This window comes from Pempheris klunzingeri, chromosome 12 (assembly GCF_042242105.1).
Source record: "Pempheris klunzingeri isolate RE-2024b chromosome 12, fPemKlu1.hap1, whole genome shotgun sequence".
NCBI classification, from domain to species: domain Eukaryota; kingdom Metazoa; phylum Chordata; class Actinopteri; order Acropomatiformes; family Pempheridae; genus Pempheris; species Pempheris klunzingeri.
The window spans coordinates 8,296,775-8,315,215 of record NC_092023.1 but is presented as its reverse complement, the minus strand read 5'-3'; the positions used below and the strand labels follow the sequence as shown (position 1 = coordinate 8,315,215).

General features: G+C 40.0%; 2 protein-coding genes across 2 annotated transcripts; one reads left to right on the top strand and one right to left on the bottom strand.

The window, feature by feature from the left end:
* Positions 1–804: 804 nt before the first annotated feature.
* On the top strand, positions 805–9,616 carry cog2 (component of oligomeric golgi complex 2). Its single transcript, XM_070840815.1, has 18 exons — positions 805–944; positions 1,368–1,529; positions 2,140–2,205; positions 2,294–2,374; positions 2,668–2,771; positions 3,008–3,116; positions 3,401–3,580; positions 3,695–3,819; positions 4,031–4,157; positions 4,279–4,418; positions 6,114–6,175; positions 6,263–6,414; positions 6,500–6,685; positions 6,856–6,928; positions 7,387–7,529; positions 8,289–8,428; positions 8,626–8,809; positions 8,916–9,616. The coding sequence occupies exons 1-18, from the start codon at positions 888–890 to the stop codon at positions 9,012–9,014; spliced, it is 2,190 nt and encodes a 729-aa protein (XP_070696916.1). The 5' UTR covers positions 805–887; the 3' UTR covers positions 9,015–9,616.
* Positions 9,617–11,158: 1,542 nt separating this feature from the next.
* agt (angiotensinogen) lies at positions 11,159–13,374 on the bottom strand. Its single transcript, XM_070841065.1, has 6 exons — positions 12,946–13,374; positions 12,411–12,777; positions 12,117–12,241; positions 11,835–11,983; positions 11,462–11,618; positions 11,159–11,368 (listed from the first exon to the last, which is right to left on the bottom strand). Exons 1-6 carry the CDS (start codon positions 13,360–13,362, stop codon positions 11,192–11,194), a joined length of 1,392 nt encoding a protein of 463 aa, XP_070697166.1. The 5' UTR covers positions 13,363–13,374; the 3' UTR covers positions 11,159–11,191.
* Positions 13,375–18,441: the final 5,067 nt, after the last annotated feature.

Here is an 18,441-nt window from a genome sequence, read left to right as displayed (position 1 = left end):
CTCACCCTTCCACTACGGCTTCAGCGGCGTGCGAGTGGTCACGATCTTGCAAGAACAGGGAGGTGCTCTGGCTTGAAAGTGGCGGCTACACCCTCCCCAATGTTAGGTATGAATTATGGTCCCTCTGCCCTCCAGCCTCCGATGCGGAGCCCCGCCGGTCAGAGGCGTGCGGATCCGGGGAGAACTGTCCGCTTCAAGGGTACTGAAATATCCCCCCCTCGCTCAGCCTGCAGCGCTGCGCACTGGGCAAAATTGTCAATTGTTGTGGCACAGCATCCGGATTGAGAGAGCAGCGATTTCTGCACACAGAGGGGAAATAGAGAGAGTAGTGGCTGCCGCTGCATCACCTGACTCCATGGCCCTGCCCTGTCATCCAATACGATGCATTTTCTCATCCAAACTTAGACAGATGGGCTGATGGGAGCGAGTGGAGCTAAAATGTGGAAAAAAAATAACAACCTCATAATAATGGCAATAAAAAAAGACATGATCATATCCATCTTAGCAGGATAGGAGTAATGAAAATAAAATGTAGGGCAATGACATCCTGACATCACGAAAAAGCCACACAATTAATATCCAAAAATTAAGCCTATGCTTTCTCAGGATGTTATCATGTCTACACCCTAAAGATAAATATAATTTATAATAATATAATATAATAACTTTTGCACACTGAATCTTCAAAAACCAGTCTCTCCTTTCTTTCTTTCTGTATTGACCGCCATTAGCCTTCAGGTGGCGCTGTAGTATTGCGACAGCCTGACTTCCTGATTCTTCTTCTTCGTTGGTGCGCTTGCCATGTTTGCGGAAGCTTGACTGCAGCAGCTAGCCGAAGGCTTGCGACTTTTTTGTGTGTATGTTGTAGCTGTGTTTTCTAATCCAACATGAATCTACCAAAAGGACCAGATTCTTTGTGCTTCGACAAAGATGTTTTTATGAAGGTAGGAGTCCGTTAACGTCACCTTTTGTAACTTGCTAACGAGAGCTTGTTGCTGTTAAACTAGCTAGCATTAGCTGTTAGTAGCTGCTCGTACTGGATGCTCCTGATCCATAAATCTTTCTTGGTTAAACAAAATTTAATAACGAATGGGAACTAATTTAAAAAACATGGGTTTAATCACAGCCATAGCTATTGTTGGTCATGTCGAATATATCAGATGTTACTCTGTGTTTACCTATAGTTCCTTAATAGCAACAACCTGCAGAATTTATCTATTTTCTCTCTCCCCTTTCTGACTGTTTGTCTGTCCATGTGTTAGTGAGACTGGATGTTGTGTGTATGTATGGCTGACTACCAAGTGCTGTTCTTTAAATGTCCTCCGGGTCTGTCTGATCTTGCTGTCTTGTTGTCTTTCTGTCTGCAGGATGACTTTGACGTGGATCTATTTGTGGCGGAGTGTCGGAAACAAGTGCAGCTGGAGGAGATGAGAGAGGACCTGGAGCTCTACTATAAGCTGCTGAAAACAGCCATGGTAGAGCTCATCAACAAGGACTATGCCGACTTTGTTAACCTCTCCACCAACCTGGTAAGTTGCCATTGATGTTGCCCATTCTTCACTGTTTGTACATTTTACCAGCAGCCTGTAGTCCACAGGAGGCAGGGAGAGCATCTAGATGTAACTGAGAAATATCCTCTTATAATGACTCAAAGGCAAGCTTGACCTTTATTGCAAACTGTCCTGATGAATACCAGCTAGAATATGTTAGTATATGCTCTGGAAAATCAGGAAGCTGTAGCTGATATTATCAGATATTCTGGTTTTGTTGCGTATGACATGATATATGATGTTCAAAAGACATTGCAGAGTAGTCACCTGCAGCAATACTTAATTCATATTGAGCATAGTGTTATCACATGTTTTTATTTATCATAATTTAAAATAATTCATAAATGACGATAGTGTTAATTGTTTCTTCTGTAATTTATTTGTTTGTGTAATGTGTTATTTGTTAAAAAAAAAAATCAGGTTGTTATCCTTAAGTATCAATATTGGCAATAACCACAAACGTCATGTACCGTCGGGCTCTTAATATTCTTTTGAAAAATGAGGGGAAGCATACCATTCAGTTTTCTTTTTGGAAATAAATTTGATACTGTGAGTGTAGAAAGTTTATAATCTCTCTCCCTCCTCTCAGGTGGGGATGGACAAAGCCCTCAATCAGCTCTCCGTGCCCTTGGGACAGTTACGAGAGGAGGTTATGGTATGCGTTCTAATTAAACACCCTATAAGCTTTGGTAAGTGCCTGTCACAGAGTGTTCATAGATGTTTCTGGCTGTTATCTGTTGCAGAGTCTGCGGTCCTGTGTAAGTGAGGTCATTCAGGCTATAGACAACCAGCTGTCCAAACAGGATGATCTGCAGAAAAAAAAGGTTTGGCTACTTGTCTTCATGTTTGACATAATTCTCTGATCAAATTTTAGATTCATCATTGAACATATTTTATGTACAATGCTCTGTGACTAGAATGGCATGCCAAATTGTGAACATTGGTTCAGCGAACGACTTTGGATGTCATGCAGACAATTCACCTGTTTTTGAATTATTCTATATAAATACTAGTTTTCCAAATTTGAATGTAGAGTGTTTACGGTAGTAGACAACTGTCTACTCTGTGGGAGGATCTCAATTAATTATCATCTTTCTTTTGTCATCCCATCCAACAGGTGTGTGTATTAAGGTTGATTCAGGTGGTGCGCTCAGTGGAGAAGATTGAGAAGATCCTCCACTCACAGAACTCCAAGGAATCCAGCTCTCTAGAAATCAGCAGGTGGGAAACTGACATGCTAACTAACCCATTGTGAGCAGGTTGCAATATTTGGCCTGACCGCTCTGTTTCCATTTTGTAATCCTGAGGAATGCATTCCCTTTTTCAACAAATAACTAAATTGCTGGCACAAAGTGGTGCTTGAGCACAGTAGAGGTGCAAATTGTTCGAGCTTGATCGCTGCAGGGATGCTGTACTGAGCTTTGTGTCTGACTTCATGTCTGTCTGTCTATGTGCAGTCCCATGTTAGCAGGTCAGATCCTGGAGAGGATTGCTACAGAATTCAACCAGCTGCAGTTCCACGCTGTACAGAGCAAAGGCATGCCCCTCCTGGACAAAGTCAGACCTGTAAGTGTTAACAGATCAATCAGTCATTATGTGATAAACCTCATTTAGTCAATCAGTCTGTAATTATTTGACAAAGATAATCTGTTCCTGTGCAGTCCTTCTGGGAAGTAGAAAAGTTATCCATTCTGCCAGCGGCATTGAGTATACACAGAATATCTCCAAACTATTTTATCCAATTTCAATGACTAATGAGTCACTTAATCTATATGTTTGCATATAATGTGTGTTTGAATATATCCCTGTGCTTTTAACTGTGTTTGTGACAAGTTTCTGTCATCTACCAGCGCATTGCAGGGATCACCTCCATGCTGCAGCAGTCTCTTGAGGGCTTGCTTATCGAGGGTCTGCAAACAACTAATGTGGTCATGGTGCGTCACTGCCTGAGGACATACGCCACCATTGACAAGACTCGAGATGCTGAGGCTCTGGTAGGGCAGGTGCTGGTCAAACCATACATGGACCAGGTAAACATGCCAACCATGTTTTGATACACTAGATCCAAGGGCAGGTCTGCTTTTTTAAAGACATTATTTAGTCATTTTACCAGAACCCCCTCTCTCCTCTTCTGCTTCTTCTAGGTGATAGTGGAAGAGGTGGTGAAGTCCAGTCCGAATGGTCTCCAGTTGATGTACTCAAGACTGTTAGAGTTTGTTCCTCATCACTGTAGAATACTTAGAGAGGTGACTGGAGGAGCCATATCCAGGTATGGATGTTATCGTGGAAGCAAATTCGCTCACAGCATGCAAATAGCAAATCAAATAGTTCTTTGTCTCTTGCCTCAAATAGAAAACCGAATTATTTGCTTTCATCTGTAGAGCTGTTGCATTCAGCATATTGGACCACCCACCTTTGATATTAATTTGTTTTTTATATTAATTTCTATTAATATGTTGATGTTCCCTCTCTCTCCTCAGTGACAAAGCTGACACAGTGCCAGGTTATGATTTCCTGGTGAACTCTGTGTGGCCTGAGATAATCAGAGGGATAGAGGAGAGGTTGTCTTACCTCTTCAACCCTGGAAACCCCGACATATTTTATGAGGTACAGCCACAATGACAAAGTTGGTGTGTGCATGCATTCATGTTACATAATTAAGGGCTAGATTGAGGAGTTTGATCTGTGTTTGTATGTTTTTCTATTGACTTTTTCTTTTCTTTTGTAGCGTTACAGCGCAAGCATGGACTTTGTGCGAAGGTTTGAACGTCAGTGCAGCTCGCAGGCCAGTGTGAAGAGACTGAGAGTACACCCCTCATACACCAGCTTCCACAACAAATGGAACCTGCCTGTCTACTTTCAATTACGGTGCATATTACCTCCATACACTCTCCAGAGCAAGTGACACCCTTTCTAAACTGCTGGCTTCACCCTTACTCATGTCGGTAGTGTGACTTTAAAATGCTACATATGCTTAAATAAGGTTATACGTTATAACCTATAATAAGGTTATATCGTTCGTTACGCAATAAAGGAATAGTTAGACATTTTTTAATCCAATTTTCAATGACAAGGTCCATACCACATTCATGTCCATTTAATATGAAGTTGGAGCCAGGAGAGGGTTAGCTTAGCTCAGTGTAAAGACTGGAAACAGTCAAGGACAGCATGTCTGGCTCTGTTCAAAGGACTGAAGTGTAAAATGACAGCTTATGTTTTTTTTTTTGGGTGCAAAAAAAGTTGAAGTTGCTTTTGAAAAAGCATAGCACGTCAGATGGTCTGCAATCCCTTCCCCCAACACTTCTTTGACACTGTACCAGGGACAATTGTGTACGACCACTCCTGTAACTTTCCGAAACCGAGAATCAGACTTTCACTTTTCACCTTTTTTTTGTTTACCATGTGGCTAAAACTCAACCTAAACTGTATCAATTCAAACATGGCTCCAAAACTCTCCTCCTCCTCCTCATCTATAATTCACATTTCAATATCAACAATTGGGACATGCTATATGCCAGAATTGTGCACGTCGCCACCTTCTACATATTCACAACCACACCTGTTTAAAATTCTAGCTTTATTTCCAGCAAGACTTCCTGGAGTCTTGTTTTCAGGTCAATGGAGACACTAAGAAGTCACTGTGCCTGGCCTAGAAATAGTCTCATAGTCACCCATAGTAATGGGTGAGCTTTAGAGGCTCTGGCAGACTGAGACAGACTATCTGTTTCCCCATTTCCAGTATCTATGCTAAGCTAAACTTGTAAATTTATATTCATATTTTGACATTAGAGTGGTATCTACCTCCTAATCTGATTCTTGGCAAGAAGCATATAAGCATTTTTCTCAAAATGTCAAGCTGTATCTCCAGGCTAATGGGTATTTTGGTTTGAATGAAACTCATATATATATGACATATTTTTTACTTGCAGGCAATGGATAATAAGTGTATTTTAATCTTGTGAATTTAGACCTTTCATCTTAAATGAATACGGTCAGACGTTTGTGAAGTTGGCAGCACGTACTTTGAAGAATTGTCTGGTCTTGCTCTAATGACTTAAGAGGCAAGCTTTGATTAAAGTTGCAGCCTGTCAGCATTTTTTTAAGGGTGAAAGACAAGTTGGCAGGTGCTCAGAAGTTGAACAAAGCTCAATTTTATAGGAATCTGGAAAATCGCTTATGTGGGAGTTTCATGGAGAACGATGACAAGAAGTAAAATGTAAATTGAGGATGTGTGTCAGCATATTGCTAAACATAACCCATAAACATGACACTGAACCTTGACTGAATGGCCATTGATCTGTGTCAAAAAGTAGAGTTGTCCACTGTTTGTCATCCCCCCACCCCCCCAGACACACGTACAAGCTGTAAAGATTTAGGCTCGTGTCCTCATTTCACAATGTAAACCTGCACAGTTCAGCTTTTCTGGAAAGTCCATTTCTTTTTCCAGTGCACACAGTGTCACACGTCATGAGCACCTGCATATCAGAGCTGATGCAAAAAATAAGCTGATAACACATTGATTGTTTTGTCCTTCCACTCTCTGCGTCTATGCCTGTTTTTCAGGTACAAGGAAATAGCAGGAAGCCTAGAGAACGCCATAAGTGATGGACTAGAGGCAGCACCAGGTAGGAATTTATTCTCTGTCATGAACGCCAGTGTGTACCTAATACTTTACCCGCAGTAATAGTGCATCTGTGTCTGTTCATGTCCAGCTGGCAGTGCATACCACCTGCAGGTATCTGAGGTGTTGTGGTCCTGTCTCGTGAGATGCTGGTCAGACAAAGTCTACCTATCACCTCTGGCCCATCGCCTCTGGAAGCTCACGCTGCAGCTTTACGCACGATACGCCAGGTTTCTCGATGAGGTAAACCAGAGAAGGCCATTGATCATTTAAACGATAGCCATGTTGCTGTTGCTCTCGTTCCTCATCTCGATTGGTGTCTGCACAGGTGTTGACAAAGACTCCACCCGCTGAGGTGACCAAAGAGCCAACCAGGCCTTTGCCGAGCTCAGCCTCCTCCACCTCCAGCCGGACATCAATGGACGAGGGCGGCAGTGAGAGTGGGAGTCCAGCCTCCCTGTCCACCAAACAACTGGTCTACATTGCAGCTGACATTGAAAAGCTGCAGGAGCAGGTGCTCACACACAATTTAAATGCACATATTTACATATGTAGTTCCAATTTATGTAAATGTTGTACATTTTAGACTTATGGGGTTAGCCATGCTCTAAATTTTACATCAGTGTCAATTTTTGAACATTTTCTAATTGGTTTCCACACTAATAGCTTGCTGGTCTTTCTTAGATACCGGAGTTGTCAGAGATGGTCAGACAGCGTTTACAAGCCATCGGATTCAAGAACTTTGCTATTGTGGAAGGTAAACTACCCATACAGCGCATATGGGAGTCATTTTTGCTTTTCCTTTGCAGTGTTTGCTTGATCTTTATCTGCATAGATTTTGTCAGAGGGAAAAATGTGCAGGAGGATTTTATGGCACTAGTATGTAATATCTGTATGTACTGGATGTTTCTCAGACTAGAAACTGGAATTTCAAATCTTTTTGGAGGATTGGTTGGGATTACTGCAGCATATCTGCTGTGGTCTAATTTCTGTGGAAAACGTGACAGGAGACACACTGCAAACATTAATCTTGTGTTCAGTGACATTTCAAAATGTAACTATTCAATCCCCAACAGGCGTTTGAGCACATCTTCAAAGACAATATCTCAGACATAAAAAATATAATAATTTCTTGACTCCTTGCACACTGTCTTCAGCTTTAGCTCAAAGATAACTCAGACCATATGTGCACTTTTACGTTTACTCCTGTGACAGATGCTCTGTCAGACACCAGGGTTTGCCTGTCAAGTAGCATTCCCACTCTGAACACCAGGATGACCCAGCATCTAACTGACCGCTGTTGCCGCTTCCTGAAGAGTGCCTCTGAGGTTCCACGACTCTACCGCAGGACTAATAAGGTCAGTGAAGTTGCAAACATGCACATGTTTGTGTTGTGGCATATGCATTTTTTTCTGACGGAAATCCTATATTTAAAGGTCAGAATTTCCCCTTTTGAAATGTGTTTAGTGGACAGATTTGATGAAACTTAGTGTTTATGTATGTTAATGCATTGTTATTTGCTGTAATATAGCATATAAATGAACTAAATAATGTATCAGTATTTGGCTGGACACAGTTTTAAGAGATTTCTTGCATGTGAGGAACATCAGAGTTCCAGAAAATAATGTAATCATTTTCTTAATTGACCTTGGAAATGGCAGTTTGACAAAAAAAAAAATAAAAATCAAGACGTGCTAACTGGACCTCCTCTCCACTTGGTTAACCTTGTGCCAAGAATTTTCTCAAACATGCTCATTCTTTCATTCACTCCAGCACTCTCTTGCTCACTCATGGTTAACCTGTTAATCATCATTTTCGATAGCATTAATGGCAAATTCCTTGCTACTGGAAATCACTATTACAGAGTGAATATAAAGGAAACACTGATGGCATACAGCACACAGAAACACCCATAACCTGTGAAAAATTATGCCTTTTAATTCAAAAAAATATGCTGATACGGAGTCTGATTCTTAAATCATATTCCCTACGTAGTAGAGCTGCATACTGCACACTTACATTAAAATTTGGTAAAGCAATTTCAGTACGACTGACGGGTGCTTAGCTCTATGTTAAGCTTCGCTGTGCATAAGACATTCCACTTCTTCCCTGAACAGGATCTGCCGGTGTGTGCATCAGCCTACATGGACAACGCCTTACGCCCGTTACATCAGTTGCTGACTGACTCAACAGGGCTTGTTACCCCCTCTACAGCACAAGAATGGCTGAGAGTTGCACTATGTGACTGTACACAAAAGTAAGCTAACAGACACACAATACACACAAACATAAAGATACCCCGATAGAATACCAATTTTGAAGTAAGAAGTGTGGCCAGTACCCGCGATGCTTACAGAATGAGCCATTTCATTTAATAGAAATAGCTCATTTTAATAGCATTTCCTCATATTGTATTTGTTTCATTATATCTTCCTGACTGTTTCTCACTTTCAGATACTATGAGACCATCTCAGAGGTGTTGAGCTCAGTGAGAAAGATGGAGGAGAGTCTCAAGCGATTGAAGCAAGCCAGAAAGGGTGCGACCACGACTACCACAGCAGGCGCAAACGGTGGACCCTCAGACGACAGCAAGATCCGACTTCAACTGGCGCTGGATGTGGAGTACCTGGGAGAGCAGGTGAGTAGCGCTTGACGAGCACACACACACACACATGCAGACACTCTGTTCTGAAACACTTCACATTTTTCTCTCTTACGCTGCTTTGCACTGTTGTGTTTCTCAGATCCAGAAGATGGGTCTTCAGCCAAGTGAGATCTCCATGTTCTCCACTCTCATGGACCTTGTAAAAGAGGCTCGAGAGCTCTCTGAACAGAACCAGTAAAAAGTTGACTCAATAGTTACTAAAAGCCATTTACGTGCTGCAACTGCCCCTGCCTTTTCTGAAGACTGTGAAGGAGAAAAACATCTGTCCCAGTCCAGGCCAGAGTTATGGTCTGATAACAGTTTACGATGATCAGACCAGGAAGAATGTAGAACAAGAGCTGACACTACTGAAGTCCTTTCTCTGCCTTTGGCACATAAAACATCTCTATTTAATGCAGACTTCAGGGCAGACTGCACAAACGTTTGCAAAAACAGCAGATCAGTAATCATTGGTTCTGCTGTAGACGATGTGAACCGAAGGGATCATGAAATGTTGTACACAAAATGAATGATGCCAGATTCTGGTGATGTGCACTGCTCTGTAGTACTTTATAGGATTGTACTAATCATATGTTGGACACCATGATGAGGTTGTAAAGAGAGAATATCAACCAAACAATATTCGTCTGATTCCTGCTACTTGGTGAAGGATTCATTTCAAATAAAGAAGACTGCTAGTGTGTAACATGTACATTTTTGTTAAAATCAAAGTTGTATAATGTAATGTGTTTAACATAATATAAAATAACTTGGGAATAGAATAAAGAACTTTGGATACTGTGTTGAATTAGTTTATTTTGATACAAAAGTAAAAAAAAGATTTTAAAAAAATCATCTTTTGGCGATTATATATTGGTCACGTTTGCCTTGCATACATCTTCCCCGAGGGCCACCAAAAAAAAGATACAGGACACAACATTTGGTGTATGATAACAAGTCATTATTACACATGATGTCACTGAAAAAAATCTGTTTTCTCATTGATAAACCACAAACGCAGCACCTCTAAATCAAGATCAAACTGTGGTGTTATCACAGCTAAAATTTTGCATTGAATGACTTTTAATTTTTTGTCTCAAACGAGAAGCGGCTGACCATCCATTAACACTGCTATGCCTTTTCCCATATTGTTTCACTCATTAATTCATGTTTTTATCCATATATTTTCTCATATTTATGAAAAGGCCGTAATGTGCAGTATACTGTATATTGCAACTATAATGACGTTTTCAACTAGGCATCGAAAAAATTAAACTAGATATTTTCTGATTTTCAGAGGATTACATTAAAAATATACAGATTTTAAAGGTAGTGGATTGCTCTTACTGTCTGCTCAACATTCAGTATATAATCATTGTATTATGTCAGTTGGTCATGGTTAGTTCTGTTATTATTCAGGAGGATGTTTTATTCGACATGAGATCAGTATATTCTCTGGTTTAGTTGCAGTTATAATGATTGAGTTATTCATATTTAAATGCACAGAATATATGGGAGTAAGCATGAGAAACAACATTTTAGAAATGGTGTGAGAAACATGTATGTGATTAATCATCTGAGAAATAGAAATGTCATGTTTAACCTAGCTAAAATAGTCGATGTAGAGGAGGTAATGAGATGGTTCCCAAAATAAATAATCTATATTATTATTCTGTATCTTATCCCAATTTCCACAAGGTCAGCAATAAATAACAAATTCCCTAACCAGACAATTGAATGACTTCTGGTGCAGCAACTCCCATTAGTTGACTTTTGTTGGCTTCTCTCTTGTGACCCGTTTAGGTGGTGATTAATATTGATACAAGGCACATTTGAAGCACAGAAATGATAATGATTCTGTTCGAAATCCTGATAAGAGACAATGACATGCAACGACTTTAGGATACAAATGTTTTATTACTGCAATCACAAATCAGGAGAAAACAAAAAATAAACTCTTAAGTTACAATATATAACCTCATTAGTCATTCATCATAGAGAATCATGGTTACTGTACCTACTCTACTGAAAAATACTGTACAGAGCTCTGCTATAATAAATTTTACAGAAAAACAAGAAACAAATTAGGATTGTAGCAGGTTGCTTGAAAACAACTTCGCTTAAAGTAACAGGTTTTCATAAATACAGTTTTCGTAAGTCAGCTAGGGGGTGAAACAACCATAACACTGTTGAATTTTGATAGATGCTCCTTGGGAGATGTGCTTCATCCCTCATGCACTGTATGTGGCCATTATAGCTGTTGAAAAATAAGGGCATGATCTAAATGAGGTGTCTGATGAATGACTGTAGGCGATGAAGTACACTGAAGAAGTGATCCTGGAACAACCTTTTGTTGTTTTTAAGCACTGTATGACCTTAGAGTGTAGGGTTGGTGATCTTGCCCAGCATGAGGATGGCATTAGTATCTCCTTCTATGACAGAAAAGAAGAACGGCCGGTTGATGGACAGTTTCAGAGGGATGCCACCCTCCTGGGTATTTTCCTGAGCCTCTCCTCCTTCCTCTGACATCTCAAACACAACCTTGTTCATCACCTGAGCAGAGGCAGAGAGAGATCTGTTAATGATTCACACATACCCAATGAGTGTTTCTTTAAATAACACAAGATGACCACTCATCTACTTTACCTCATCTATAGTGAAGGGTTTAATGTCGCTGAGTTGACTGAACTCAGCCTGGGAACCCAATAGTTTGGTCTCAACGTCTGGATTCAAGATGGTCAGCAGGTCATGCATATCAGTCACAGAAGACATGGAGAACTTTGGGAGCGACAGCTCCAACAGACTGGGTGGATTGACAGAGGGAGAGACACATTTAAAATTTTTAGTATTTGAACTGACTATCTATAGCTTTATATGCTCTACACTGATTTGACATTATTCATTAATAATTAATAATTCATTTATGTAATTAGAACAATTACATAAGTATCGTGCAAGAAGTGCATCAAAGGTTATACTAGGTCTGGATTCAGGGTTTTAATAAAAGCACAATACTCACCCTTCCTGGAGGTTCTGGTGCCAATCAGAAATGACGTCAGTTTGCAGCTTAGACTCTATGTCATGGAGGTTGGCCCCTTCATGTGGCATGACCAACAACATGTAGGATTGTTTGCTCAGAAACAGCTTTACAATCGTGCACCGCCGAACCTTCAACAAAAGCAAAGGAGGAGGAGTCCAATGATTACGATTTGAGCGAGCTCATTCACCCAAGTACATTTCATATTTTAAGGCTGCAAATGTGGTGAACGGAAATTCATAAATGATCCAAGCTAAGATTTACCTTATCATTCAGATAGTGGTACTGACCCACTCGGGTCATCAGTGGAACCATCACTGCGGTTGTTTCATTCACATGAAACTCCTGCAAGGAGGTCTTCTCCGGTTGGAAAGCTGTCCTCCAGTTGTCTAAACAGACACAACCGAAGATCACAATCAGGTACAGCAAGGTGGTGCAGCAGTTGATAGTAATGGTATCAACATGCGTGTGATTAACTGGCACATGCATAATCTTGCTGTGATCATAATAAGCGGTCCAGTATTTCATCTGTCCAACAAAAGAGAGGAAGAGACAGACCTTGGTAGTTGAAGGAAGTAAGAAACAGAAGGTCGCTGCTGGAGTTCAGATTCTTGAAGATGCTCTTCACCTTCCCGTCTGATGTCTTCTCCATGAAGCTGTTCACCAGCTGCTCAGCCTCCTGAGGTTTGGAGAAGTCCACCCCGCGGATGAACGAAGTGTCTGAGAAATCCTGCATGCCTTGAATAAAGTCCTCGGATAGCTGAGCGTCCTGGCGAGTGAAGGTCCAGACCTGGGTGGTGAGTACATCTTTCGGTCTATCGTTCACCAGAGAGTTAATGCTCTGCAGGGTCTTGAGAACCTTGTGTCCGTCCACCAAGGACACACATTCCTTTGGGTCGGTGTCACTGCTCAGACTCAGTAGAAGCTGGAAGGAGAGAAGTGAATTGGAAAACATTTATGTCTTTGAGTGAACGTACAAGATATAATAGTCAGATAGACGTTTAGGACCTTGTCAGTTATCCCCTGATTCAGAATATTAAAGGATCATTTCTTTGGACTACCCCTACAATGAAAACAAATCAAAAGCAAAGACCTGGTACGAGCTCGCTGTTCTCCTGGAGGCTCCCATGTAGAAGGTCATGAGGGATCCGTAGATGTTGACCGGAGAGAGGAGGGTGTTGGTGCTCTGCTGCTTCCTGCTCAGAGCCTTGTACATTCTCATGCCCAGAGTGTTCATGAGCTGCGCCAGAACCACCATCCTCTCTGTAATGTTCTTCTTCTGTGTATCCAGTTTTGACAGGTCCCTGCTGTCTGGTGTCAGGACTTCAATATCAAGGGGCGCCACGGGAAGCGTCTCCAGAGGTTTGGAAATCGGGGCCTGCAGAGTCTCACAGCTGACATTCTCGGCAGCAAAAAGATAGAAGGGGTGAACGTAGACGCGGTTGGCTCGGCTTCCAGAGAGGTAGCAGCAGAGTAGGAGGGCTAGAAGAGGTAACCGCAGAATCTGCATTTTACCGTTTTTTTTTTCACCTTAGTCTGTGGAGGGAGACAGATATTTTTAGTTTAGGATGAATTACTTTGAGTATATCAAGTGTCTCTTCGGTCTTAGTGAGCACTGGCGTGCATGGCCTGTGAATGGTACATCACTATTCGCCAGGAATCTGGCTGGATCTGGTTTTCTGTCTCTGACAGGATTGGCTGGCAGGAACATTAGAACATAGAATGGCATGTCAGTGATGGATTGATTGCTCTTTGTGTGTCCTCTCTCCTGCTGGTCAGTGAATGAGAGCAGGCATTAGCCTCTTCAACAGAGGTCGCATAGATAATGAAGAAGCATCTATGTGCGTCTGTGTGTGAATTTGTATGTGCTCACTGACTAAAATAAGATGGATGTTTCATTTGGTTATTGTTTAAATGGACCCTGTTCAAGCAGCGTTCAGACTGGAGACACAAACCAAATGTAATCAAACACATTTCTGTGATTGGGAAATATGATATTTGAGACAAATGTGGCTATGTATTTATTTTCACATATGTAAAATTTATAAATATATTTTTAAAAGTGCATGCAAATAAAAAATAAATACTTTGCGTCGATATTGACAAGTTCATTACGATATTTCACATTTTCTCAACTGGCCATTGTAATGTTGTTGCTGGAGCTCCAAACACTGTTTAATTTCTCTCCTTCATGAACTCTCTTTATGCATTAACCTAGATGTCTGTGAAGGAGAATAACCTGGGTGAGGACTCTTATGCAAAAATAGGACTTTATCCTTTGAGTTGAACATGTAGAAATGTGGACTGATGAACTTTTGGAGGAGGTGAGCAAACACTAGATTTTCTTCTATTTGGACACGTACCACAGGACATGGCCTTGGTCCCTTATCAATAAAACAAATGTACACAAATGTTCTTATACACAACCAGCACACTTGTGTACCAGATGACCAGATGAAAGTATGGCTTATTTTTTGATATAATTGTATTCATCATAACCTTGTTTTAAAGTTATAACTTTACAGAACTGTTTTTTTTTTTTAGAAATTATTTATTTTTATCATAAGTAGGTAGGTAAGTAAGTAATTTAACAAAAATATGATGTCAAAGAGACAGAGGGGCTTCTAGTTTTATATATTTAGAACATGATTTTTTTGTTTTGAAGAATATAATGGATCAGCCCCCAAGCTAAAACATTTCCCCTCGTCTCTGACAAGTTTGCTCATTCACAATTAAAAGGCAGTTACTGAGATGAAGTCAAAGTTTGCTCTTACCGTGTGCGTCTGTTGCGTCTGTTGAGTGAGGTGCTGAGTGAGGACTTGACTCCTCTGCTCCCTTACTTTAACCTGGCCGGCCAGCCGCGGTGCTCCCCCTCTGGTTACTGATTAACCAAAGCAGCTCTGAGTCAGGGGCTCTGCGGCTGTGACTCACTGGCTGCTTTGTACTGACGTGCTGCTGCTATAGATAAATAGGTATGACAGAGAGAAGAAAGAGACCACCCATTGTCCCTCTACATGTTGACTTTAGGAGGATGATGTAAGCGCATCCTGGAGGGGGTGAAAGGAAAGCTCAACTTTCACAAAGGAGGAGTGGGAAACAGAGGAACAGCCAGGCTTGTTTGTGTTTGCCATTTTTTGAGTGATTCACCAAAATGTCCCCATATAGTGCAGATGTTTACTTGTGAAGGGGGAATAGTGTTCTCGATAAATTACGCGTGTTCTTTGAATTTTTGCTCAACATAGGGGTCGAACAAGTATCAAGTAAACAAGTCTCAAAGTTAAACAAGACAAATTAGAACAGAAAGGCAAAAAATCGTCACAAATGACTAAATAACCAGACAGACCTGACTTTTGTATCACATTATTCTGCCATTAGCGTTCATATGTCACTCGTGTTGTAACGTCCTCTAACTTTCTCACTTTCTGATCCATGTGAATCATTAATCACATGATTCACCACACGTCAACAGTGCAAATTTACTGTTTATCCTGTTTATTGTGTGAGACATCCCACTGGCTTGCTTTTTTTACTTAATGGAGCCCTTGAGAAGAGAATGAATAAAATGTCTGATGAATACAAATTCAAAGAGTAAACCAGTACTGAGACTCTTATCCTCATCTTCGTCTGTTGGATGTTATGACAGGCTTTAGAGGGGCCGCACACCCAGCATGTCCAAGGAAAAGAGTAAACACCTTTCAAATGTTCCTTATATGCAGGTAAACACTGTTATTAAGCGATGTAGTTAGTATTTACTATTAAAAGGCGACATCCGTGAACATAAAGAGGAAAATCCTTCTCACACACCTGATTCAACAGAGCAGGGTACACTGGATTTTCTCATCATAAAGAGAAGTGTTTTACATCCCCGCTTTTATCTTTTCTAAACATTGCTACAGTAGTAGTAAATGATAACGGGAAGCAAAAATTAAAAACACTTTGTGTGATGTTGACATTAGAGCAAAGGTCAGTCAGTTCACTGTTAACAATGTAAAACTGGTCCCCAGTGTCTGCTTGGAGGGTTTCAAACACATATTTTGGAAAAATGCACTTTAAACATCAGCCTTATGTTGGTCAAACCCTCAGTGGACTATTTTTTACTTGTAACAAATGAGTGACAAGATTAGTTTCAACTAATACAAGATTGGGGTTGTAGATCTTTGAGATCTTTACTATCTCTATTGTAAGACTTATAAGGTATAACAAACTGTTGACACACCAATATTTTACACTTTCACTCATATCATATACACTCATATACAGTATATTCCTCTAAGTAAGAGTTAACACATTGATATGTAGTGCGATACTTCCTACTTCACAGAAAAACTAAACATTAACAAAAATGTTTGGCACTGATCAGATTCGTTGTTTGCTAAAAGAGCACATCTTATATGTGAACAACAAAATTTACAATCCTGGATGACAGTAATAGTTGATAACATTTCGTACAGTAAACTTCTTTAATATAAACTGAAGTAAACATGAAACCACAAATACAAAAACATACAAATATATACATAAAATATTTTGATAAGATATGTATTATTATTTTTTATTTGCCAACATAAGTCAATACCAAGACTCATCTTGAAGAGTCTAGCATGCTCACAATGACAATGGTAACATGGTGATGTTTAACATAATGATAACATGATTGCTAATCATGCTAACATTTGCTAATTGCCACTAACCACAAACTACAGCTGAGGCTGATGGGAATGTCATCGGCTTTGCGGGAATTTGGGCATAAACCATGATCTGATGATGGTGCTAGATGGAAAGTCAGGGGTAAAGGTATGTGCGCATGTCTACAGGACACTACTGTATAAGCTACTGTGTGGTGAGGTTCTATCTGAAATTTTCCAGGCTTTAACAAACATCAAACTGTGCCAGAATTATTATTTTCTATTAGTTTAAATACAGAAATGTACAAAATGGAATAAAAGGGTGAGGCACAATTCGTGTAGTGAATAGTCTGTCACAATTACTATAGCAGATGCCAGTTACACAAGAAAGATCATTGTAGTGAATATTTTATTATCTGATCATTTGCAAGTTCCCAAAAACCCAGCTGAGGTTCCACTGAACATGTCCTGAAGCTGGAGGTGAACAATCTGTGTGTACACTTTATGATGGTTAACCAAGTGTCTTTTTCTCATGCACAGTTATTACTGAGTAATCTATCACTGGTATTATTGGTGGCATCAGAAACTTTATGGGTGCTTCATCAATGTGAATAATTAGGCTGCTGGCTATATAAACTGCCATGCTCAGCATGAGAAGCAGGTTGGAAGGTGAACGACTTTACCATGTGGACTCTCTTGGTTCTTTGCAGTGTGATCATTTCACATGGAGTGCAAGGTGTCGTCCACGATTTTCTTATTGTTACATTTGTCTTTTTGGTTTTGGATTATGTCATCAGCCTTGCATTTGTATTTTTAGGCTTGTAGATTACAGCATCAGTGTATTGTATATTCCGTCATGACATGATTTGGGCTGTTGTTACCCGTGAGTTCGGCTTAAAGTGTGTTATGTACTTTGACCATTTGTCTTGTTTGTTTTTCTCAGGTGCTGATAGCCCCCCAAAAAATGAGGAGCCAGCTCCCGGTACAAAAACTTCCTCTGAATCTAAAAGAATAATGGAACTATTTTAATTGTTCAGTATGCGTCTAAAATATTGTTTGCTTTACTCTGCCTCTATCTGACTGACTTGATTCATGTTCCGCTGCTTTTAGACAGTTTTAACCAACATCCTCAGCTAAATCAGTCATTTACTGAGTGTGTTAGATCAAGATAAATAACATGCATCTTTGATCTGAGTCACAGAATGTGTTGATACTGATAAGTGTTATATCTCTTCGTCTTTAAATTTTTCTGTCTTTAGATGCAGCAAACAAAGATGTAAGCCCGGTGCGTTTTTACACAGGTAAAAATAAGTACCAGCAAAATAAGGGCATGAGGGCAGATCATGGTTCTGAATTTTTTTTTAAATTGAACTGCTTTATTCTTTCTTTTTTTTTTAACTAATAAATGTATAGCTCGGGGTAATTTTCAGGTTTTGGCCAGCAATCACTGTAAATGGTAAATAGTTTTTATCATTAGAGAAAATCACACAGATCAAATGTAATTAGACAACTTAATGAGTCAATTAAGTCATTTTTCGACTAAATAAATTTAACACAAATTTAACTGAAGAATTGTCAAGAGATAAAATTAACATATTAAGTAAATTAACAAGTAAATAACACAAGTAAAAACAGAATTAAACACAGTTGATTCTGCTTTGTTCAAATAGTCTCTTTCGCAGAAATGTTTTCTTTCATTAATGTTTCTCCTTAGAATGGGAATGGGACTCATGTAATTAACAATTCACTGTCACAACCCTGACAGAGAATTGTGAGTACTTTGTTAACACTCTACTCTCCTGCGTCTCTCAGATCAGCCTTCATGTCGTTACAACTGCGGCTGGAACATGGGAAGCTGCTCCTGCTCAAGCTCTTGCAAATACAATGGCAACTGTTGTTATGACTACTACTGTAAGTATTGTGTCATTCAAAGCTCAGTGGAGAAGCCGCTACATACTATGATC

Bases quoted from the DNA above. Each gene is read 5' to 3' on its own strand.
- cog2 (XM_070840815.1), top strand. From the start codon at position 888: ATGAATCTACCAAAAGGACCAGATTCTTTGTGCTTCGACAAAGATGTT. The intron at 1,530-2,139 runs GTAAGTTGCCAT...CCCTCCTCTCAG, and splicing joins TTAACCTCTCCACCAACCTG to GTGGGGATGGACAAAGCCCT. The intron at 7,530-8,288 runs GTCAGTGAAGTT...TTCCCTGAACAG, and splicing joins TCTACCGCAGGACTAATAAG to GATCTGCCGGTGTGTGCATC.
- agt (XM_070841065.1), bottom strand. From the start codon at position 13,362: ATGCAGATTCTGCGGTTACCTCTTCTAGCCCTCCTACTCTGCTGCTAC. The intron at 12,242-12,410 runs GTCTGTCTCTTC...GTGTCTGTTTAG, and splicing joins TACTTCCTTCAACTACCAAG to ACAACTGGAGGACAGCTTTC. The intron at 11,619-11,834 runs GTGAGTATTGTG...CAATCCACCCAG, and splicing joins CACCAGAACCTCCAGGAAGG to TCTGTTGGAGCTGTCGCTCC.